Source organism: Triticum aestivum, chromosome 4A (genome assembly GCF_018294505.1).
Source record: "Triticum aestivum cultivar Chinese Spring chromosome 4A, IWGSC CS RefSeq v2.1, whole genome shotgun sequence".
Taxonomy (NCBI): Eukaryota; Viridiplantae; Streptophyta; class Magnoliopsida; order Poales; family Poaceae; genus Triticum; species Triticum aestivum.
The window spans coordinates 10,121,534-10,129,999 of record NC_057803.1 but is presented as its reverse complement, the minus strand read 5'-3'; the positions used below and the strand labels follow the sequence as shown (position 1 = coordinate 10,129,999).

The following is an 8,466-nucleotide window of genomic DNA, read 5'->3' as shown; positions in this document are numbered from 1 at the left end:
TGAATGTAGCAGATCCGTTGACTAAACCTCTCCCTAGAGCAAAACATGATCAACACCAGAATTCCATGGGTGTTCGATTCATCACAATGTAACTAGATTATTGACTCTAGTGCAAGTGGGAGACTGTTGGAAATATGCCCTAGAGGCAATAATAAAAGCATTATTATTATATTTCCTTGTTCATGATAATTGTCTTTATTCATGCTATAATTGTGTTATCCGGAAATCGTAATACATGTGTGAATAACAGACACCAACATGTCCCTAGTGAGCCTCTAGTTGACTAGCTCGTTGATCAACAGATAGTCATGGTTTCCTGACTATGGACACTGGATGTCATTGATAACGAGATCACATCATTAGGAGAATGATGTGATGGACAAGACCCAATCCTAAACATAGCACAAGATCGTATAGTTCGTTTGCTAGAGTTTTCCAATGTCAAGTATCTTTTCCTTAGACCATGAGATCGTGTAACTCCCGGATACCGTAGGAGTGCTTTGGGTATGCCAAACGTCACAACGTAACTGGGTGACTATAAAGGTAGACTACGGGTATCTCCGAAAGTGTCTGTTGGGTGACATGGATCAAGACTGGGATTTGTCACTCCGTATGACGGAGAGGTATCACTGGGCCCACTCGGTAATGCATCATCATAATGAGCTCAGAGTGACCAAGTGTCTGGTCACGGGATCATGCATTACGGTACGAGTAAAGTGACTTGCCGGTAACGAGATTGAACGAGGTATTGGGATACCGACGATCGAATCTCGGGCAAGTAACATATCGATAGACAAAGGGAATAGCGTACGGGGTTGATTGAATCCTCGACATCGTGGTTCATCCGATGAGATCATCGTGGAGCATGTGGGAGCCAACATGGGTATCCAGATCCCGCTGTTGGTTATTGACCGGAGAGTCGTCTCGGTCATGTCTGCTTGTCTCCCGAACCCGTAGGGTCTACACACTTAAGGTTCGGTTACGCTAGGGTTGTAGGGATATGTATATGCAGTAACCCGAATGTTGTTCGGAGTCCCGGATGAGATCCCGGACGTCACGAGGAGTTCCGGAATGGTCCGGAGGTAAAGATTTATATATGGGAAGTCCTGTTTCGGGCATCGGGACAAGTTTCGGGGTTATCGGTATTGTACCGGGACCACCGGAAGGGTCCCGGGGGTCCACCGGGTGGGTCCACCTGTCCCGGGGGGCCACATGGGCTGTAAGGGGGTGCGCCTTGGCCTAATGGGCCAAGGGCACCAGCCCCACATAGGCCCATGCGCCTAGGGTTTAAGGGGGCAAGAGTCCTAGGAGGGTAAGGCACCTCCTAGGTGCCTTGGGGGGAGGGAAACCCCCCTTGGCCGCCGCACCCCCTAGGAGATTGGATCTCCTAGGGCCGGCCACCCCCCCTTGGCACCCCTATATATAGTGGGGGAGAGGAGGGACTTCATACCTGAACGCCTTGGCCTTTGGTTGCCTCCTTCTCCCTCCCCAACACCTCCTCCACCTCCATAGTGCTTAGCGAAGCTCTGCCGGAGTACTGCAGCTCCATCAACACCACGCCGTCGTGCTGCTGCTGGTGCCATCTCCCTCAACCTCTCCTCCCTCCCTTGCTGGATCAAGAAGGAGGAGACGTGGCTGTTCCGTACGTGTGTTGAACGCGGAGGTGCCGTCCGTTCGGCGCTGGTCATCGGTGATTTGGATCACGTCGAGTACGACTACATCATCACCGTTCTTTTGAACGCTTCCGTGCGCGATCTACAAAGGTATGTAGATGCATCTAGTCACTCGTTGCTAGATGAACTCCTAGATGATCTTGGTGAAACGAGTAGGAAAATTTTTGTTTTCTGCAACGTTCCCCAACACACATCACCCCCCTAGTTGTACGACACTACAGAGTTACTATCGAGTGCCGAGGGTGAACCTCATACATCACTCCTGATGAGATCTCTGTAGTGTAGCTATACGGTTGAGGTCATCGAGGGTGATTTCCTCCTTAGCCACTTACATTACGGCTCTGTCGTGCAACCCCTCAAGTGTGAACCTCGAGGGTGGATCCTCTTACGTTCACCTTGATGATAACATCGAGTGGAATTCACCGGGGGTGATTCCTCGGGTTTTCCCCTTGGTGTTAGACACACAGTTACTATGGTTACTATGACTTTACCCTGAGCCATGTTACTAAAGACGGGTCGGCCCTGAGGGGTACCCGCGCGAGCTTAATGGTGAGTGATGTGGAGTCGGGTTGACCTGGAAGGTGCCCGTGAGATACTTACGAGGCGTGGCCGGGCATTCTTAGCCCTTGCCGCAAGTACTCGAGATGGGGCGATGGGGTCACATCGATCGTGAGTCTCTGCTCGTTGCCGCGTGCTCCTAATCCACTACGGTTTGGATATTTGATCCGAGGGGCCTCTGGCCTGATAGCACTAACCATCACGAGGGCATTGTATGGGCGTTCTGTGTTGTATGCATCAGCTGAAGCTTAATAAACATCAGCGGTTGAGCGGCGCGCGCCGGGTTGGACTGTGTAAGCTCCTGTCTTGTTGAAGGAGGTAGCTAGGTCTGCTCACCGGCCGCCCACGCAACGTGCAGGAGTTCCAGGGGAGATGGCCCATGACCCCTGGGGCATAGGTTTAGTCCGGCGTGCTGGCCTCTCTATTAAGCCTAGGTCGGGTTGCAGCGTATTGTTTGGCCGAGGCCGGGCATGACCCAGCAAAGTGTGTCCAACCGGAGTTAATCGAGCCTGGTGGGTAAGTTGGTGCACCCCTGCAGGGAAGAAAACATCTATCGATAGCCAGTCCTACGGTAACGGACACTTGGAGTAGTATCCCGATCGATACAACTAGAACTGGATACTTGTGATGAGAAATGGATTGTGATGAGAAATGGATAGTATGGCTCTAGGATTGCTTTCTCGCAGGGAGTCGAGAAAGGATCTCTGGCCGAGGTTGATAACACTACAACTACTTTATATTATGTTGATCTGTACTCTTCTATATGCTGCAAGATGCTTGAAGATGCTTGAAGATGCCAGTCTTCGATAGGCTAGGCTTTCCCCTTCTTTCTTGCATTCTGCAGTTTAGTCCACAGATACAGCCCATTTCCTTTGATACAGATGCATACTTAGTTTAGATCTGATGTAAGTCTTGCGAGTACTTTGGATGAGTACTCACGGTTGCTTTGCTACCTCTTTTCCCCCATACCCGTTTGTTGCGACCAGATGACGGATCCCAGGAGCCAGACAACACCATGGATGACTACTGCTACCCCGAGGGTGCCTACTACTACGTGACAGCAGCTGACGACTTGGAGTAGTTAGGAGGCTCCCAGGCACGAGGCCTTGCCTTTTCGATAGATATTGTTTTTGTGCTAGCCTTCTTAAGGAAAACTTGTTTAACTCATGTCTGTACTCAGATAATGTTGCTTCCGCTGACTCTTGTGTATTCGAGCTTATGTATTAGAGCCCTCGAGGCCCCTGACCTGTAATATAAAGCTTGTATTATTTTAATTTGTGTCTATAGTTGTGTTGTGATATGTTCCCGTGAGTCCTTGATCTTGATCGTACACATTTGCATGTATGATTAGTGTACGATTGAATCGAGGGTGTCACAATAGACCACCTAGCGGTGACTACAAGAACTAAAGCGAGCCGAATGCACGCCGCTGTCATCGCCCCTACCTCGTCGAAGCCGGACAAAACTTGTTGTAGTAGATAGTCGGGAAGTCGTCATGTTGAGGCCCCATAGGACCAACGCAACAGAACAGCAACCTCCGCCAATGAAGAGTACCGTAGATCGGAAGGATCCAACCTGAAGACACACAAACATAGATGGACTATGACCAGATCCGAGCAAATCCACCAAGGACAGGTCTGCCGTAGACACATCTCCACATGCCCAGACACACCACCAGGACTGGGGCTACGCGGGGAGAAGCTTATTCCATCTTCAGGGAGTCGTCGTCGTCTCATCTTCCTAAGTAGGACAGCAACCCTAACAAAACTCAAAGAAACATATGGAAACAGAGCCCTCTCGTCAGCATGGGTCGAGATCCACCACGCCGCCATGACCCTAAGGCCACTGGAGACGAGACAGACTGGCGGCGGCACAGGCGGGAGGTAGAGAAACCCTAGTCTTTTTTAGTGAAGGAGGCGGTTGCGTAGGCATATTTTCTTTCTAATGAAGCTTTTAATTACAACAAGTTCACCGAATGATGTAAAAGTTAATGCCTAAAGATGGTTTTAAGGTAGGAGGGAGAAGGTTTTTGGACACCTTTTTTTTGCTATGACAGATGCCTTAAAACTAGTTCATAAATTTTGTAGAGCAATTGAAACATGAGATCCAACGGTGGGAAGCCAGGGAGGCGGATCTGGCGGTCGCCAGGTGCCGAGCTCAATTTTGGCCTGCGGAGGACAAGGAAAGGTGGCGGGGGCGGGGCAAGGGCCGGAGGGGAGCCGTCAGATGCGGCCAAATCCGAGAGCACCACGCCGACTAAGCACCGAGAGATGACAAGGAGCGGCTCGCCGACGATCATTTGAGGGCCGCAGCGGCCACTCATCAATGTCGGTGGGCAGCGGTGGTGCTATTGCGACAATATCGAGGCAGTGGGGGTGCTATGGTGACAATATCGGGTGGCGACAACCCGGGATCCAGCAGGGTCTCGGCAAACGTCCCAAGTAGCGGGGTTGGGGGTGGTCGATGGAGTCGCGGCGACAGAGAGAACCGGCCGCAATCGGCATGGGGTGACGACAATCGATGGCGGTGTTCCCGCCACGGTGTTTTTGATTTTAGGGCAGCCGCTAGAGGTGCTGCAAATTTGCAGCACTTGTTGCAAATTTAGGGCTGTAATATAAAAGTACACTACGTACATAGAGAACCAGTTTTAGGTGTAGCGCCTGTCAGAGATACTTTGAGATACTAGGGCGAGATCATATTTTCTGCTTGCAGAGCACTATTCTCTTGCAGAGATGCCTTAGGAGCTGAATTATGTGCAATCATGAAAGGTCTATCTTTAGCAGTTCAGAGAACCGAACTTCCCCTTGCTATTGAAATGGATTCAAGTATGGCGGTGTCTATGGTCTCTTGTGACGAAGTAGATCGGTCAATTTATGCCTCCTTGGTGAATGAAATAAGAATGCTATTGCGTCCTAGGCAAACTTGTATTACTCAGATTTCTCGTTCTCGGAATAAGGCTAGTGGTAGTTTAGCTAGATTTGTTAGAGTAGAAGGACGGACTATGACTTGCTTAGAGTCCGGTCCTGATGAAGTTTTGGGAATTGTCCTTGATGACTATAATAAAGACATTGTGATTGAGTAATACAAGTATTTCTTCCAAAAAAACAAGAAGACGCTCATACTTGCAGTATTTACTCTGGCTGACTGGCACACATTGCTCGAAATCATAATCACAGAGGACAGTGGAGCAATGGTGCCCCGGCGCTGGGGTCCTGGCACGACTCCCTGGAGCCCATGGGCCGGGCCTGGTCATCATTCTGGGTCCTCCAAATGTCTGGAGCCCGGGCCTGGTCATTTTGGGGCCAGTGTCGGGAGCCCAGGCCTAAATGAAGGCGCAGTGGGCCCGTGGCCTCTTTTCGCCATCAATGTGCTAGACTGCCCCGTTCTCCTTCAAATAGCCGCCCCGGCTGCGCTGCCTGCCTACCTCGTTCTCTCTGCTCTCCTCCCACTCACACACTCACCAACACAGTCACACGCAGACGCTTCATCGGCCGAATCACAGGCTAAGGTAAAGCATCAACATATACACGAGCAAGCAAGGAAAGCCAAGCGTTAGCTGTCTCCGATCAGAGCCGGCCGGCCGCAGAGAGAGAGAGGGAGGGAGATGTCGAGCCGCCGTGGCAGGATCACCGACGAGGAGATCAACGAGCTCATCTCCAAGCTCCAGGCGCTGGTCCCGGAATCATCCCGCCGCCGCTCCGCGAGCCGGGTACGTACTCACGCGAGCGCGCATTGGTCCTCCTGCGAGTTTTTGCTTGTTCCATGCGTGCGTCCGTGCAGCGCACCGACACTGACAGGCCGGCCGCGACTGTGCATTTCGTCACGGCGGCGCCGCCAAGTCTACCCTGAGAAGGATTAGCACTGTTGTTTTTCTTCCTCGCTGTTCCTGACATGAATGCTATGCTGTGCTGCGCAGTCGTCGGCGTCGAAGCTGCTGAAGGAGACGTGCGGATACATCAAGAGCCTCCACCAGGAGGTCGAGGACCTCTCCGACAGGCTCTCGGAGCTAATGTCGACCTTGGACGAGACCAGCCCCCAGGCCGAGATCATCCGGGGCCTTCTCCGCTAGCCGGATTTTATCCTACCGATTGAGCCAGTAGGCAGTAGCTACATATATATTAGCTTGAATTCATCGGCCGAAGGAGGGAGACGAGGAGGCAAGACAAGAGAAGAGAAGACAACAAGAGAGGCATAGCATTTTTTAGCTGCTGCTTGTTTCTTTTCCTGCCTGCTCCCCCGTCTCCTGGTACGTCGTCGTCCGTGTGCGTGTGTGTCTTTGTGAGGCCCTCATTTAGCTTCCGGTATACTCCACTGTGTTTCATTTATGCACCAGGTTGGTAGAGGTTAATAATATATATGGTGCTTCTACCGATTAGCCGAGTGTATTACTACTAGCTTGTAGACGTGTGTGTTTGTGCTGTTGTAGGCCTGTAGCTTCTCTCAGACTGAGATGCATCCTCTGGCTATAGAGCTGTTGTTTTGTACTACTAGTACTATCTATTGCTAGGTTTGTCCCTGTTTTCCAACGGACAAGCTAGCTAGGTTAACGACGAGCGTGGACTACGGAGAACTGTCTGTTTTTGTACTATCTGTTTAATTACTGCTACGTCTTCTCTGCATAACTTACTCTACCACGTACGGTCAAGTTATTTGGAGCAATGTGCAAGTGCCACATAGAAAAGTGAAGAACCTCTCGTGCGTGCTAGGGGCGTACGTGCGCATGTAACGTCGAAATAGTCGGTGCACTTGTAAATGTAAGAAGATACTCCCTCCATTCCACAATGTAGTGCTTCCTCTATCTTCATGTTTTAATTTTGACCGTAAATTTAACTATTAAGACCGATTGCGGCGAGAGCAAAAATTATATCAGTGAATTCGTATTTCAAAAAAGTTTTCAATCATATATTTTTTTCTCCCGCCGCAGTTGGTCTCGTTGATTAAATTTATGGTCAAAATTGGACCTCGAAAAACGTGGACGCACTATATTTTGGAATGGAGGGAGTATAAAAATGAGCGAGACGTTCCATGATGCAAAAGAGCCCTATTACCGGGTCAACATTTTGGCTTCTCGAGTGAGACTAGCCACAATGGGTAGTAACATAGAGTAGTAACATGCCCATGTTACTAGTCTATGTTACTACTTCTATAGTGGGAAGTAACATATGCGTGATAACATGAAGCACTTCATTTATTAAACTATAGACACATCTTGTCTTGATACGGGTGGGCCCAGCATGTTATAATCGCGCTTAAACGAGTCGAATCGGCCATTTTTCTGACTTGATAGTTTTTAGGCAAAGATTAGAACAAAAGTGGTAGTTTTTCGCACAAATTTGTAAAGTGATAGTTTTTAGGCACGATTTCATGAATTGTGATAGTTTTTTGTTAAATACTCGATTATTTTGGTTTATAGAGACGTCATGCTCGAAGTGGGTCATACACATACATGTATTACAAATAGAAAACACTTGCATTCCGTCACCTGCGTTTCAAGCGCGTGCACAGTGTGGCCTTTCTTTGTCGGTATCTACATCATCGTCTCCAGTGGAACGGATTGCTCTCGCTTGCACTGTGATGGTGCCCACGGTTTTGCTTTCTCCGATCTCACGGACTGTGCAGGTGTATCCCCGGCTTTTGCTCTCGATCAAAGAGCCTAGTCAAAATCTCTCGGCCTGTGCAGAGCTATAGATAATACTATACTACGCTCCATCTATCTTAGAGCATCATTTGGACATGTCCGATCGGTGTCCAGACAAAAGAGAGAAGAAAATAATGACGCAATCAGGCCCTCATGTCATCTCTATACGTCTGACTGTTCGTAAATCCTCGTACCCAAACTATAGGACAGTTAGTGCCCCACAAGGACGCGGCCTATCCCGGTCCATTATTTCTTTTCTTTTTTTTGCTTTCTCCTTTTTCATCTCTTCGTCAAGCACATGCATATGATCAGACATATAAGAGACAAAATGTGAAGCATGGCTGCATGCACAAATAAATAGAGCCCAAAACATACACGCCTGAACACTAACCGGACACCCGTGGACATTTGAGGGGGCAAATTTGCTACAAGTCCGTCTATAGATGCCTGCCCTTAGTGGGTCGGCGTGACAAATTGCTCGTGCATTCCAAGACCTTGGCCGATACATACAAAACCCACACGCTTAGGAAAATGGCTCACTCACCGCTCAAGAAACCGTGCAGGGAACGGGCACAGCTTTGTTAACCCGAGGCCAGA

The 8,466-nt window shown here is 49.5% G+C and overlaps 1 protein-coding gene across 1 annotated transcript; it reads left to right on the top strand.

Moving 5' to 3' along the window:
* Positions 1-5,655: 5,655 nt before the first annotated feature.
* LOC123081569 (transcription factor ILI3) lies at positions 5,656-6,797 on the top strand. Its single transcript, XM_044504132.1, has 2 exons — positions 5,656-5,940; positions 6,148-6,797. The coding sequence occupies exons 1-2, from the start codon at positions 5,836-5,838 to the stop codon at positions 6,298-6,300; spliced, it is 258 nt and encodes an 85-aa protein (XP_044360067.1). The 5' UTR covers positions 5,656-5,835; the 3' UTR covers positions 6,301-6,797.
* The last annotated feature ends 1,669 nt before the right edge of the window (positions 6,798-8,466 follow it).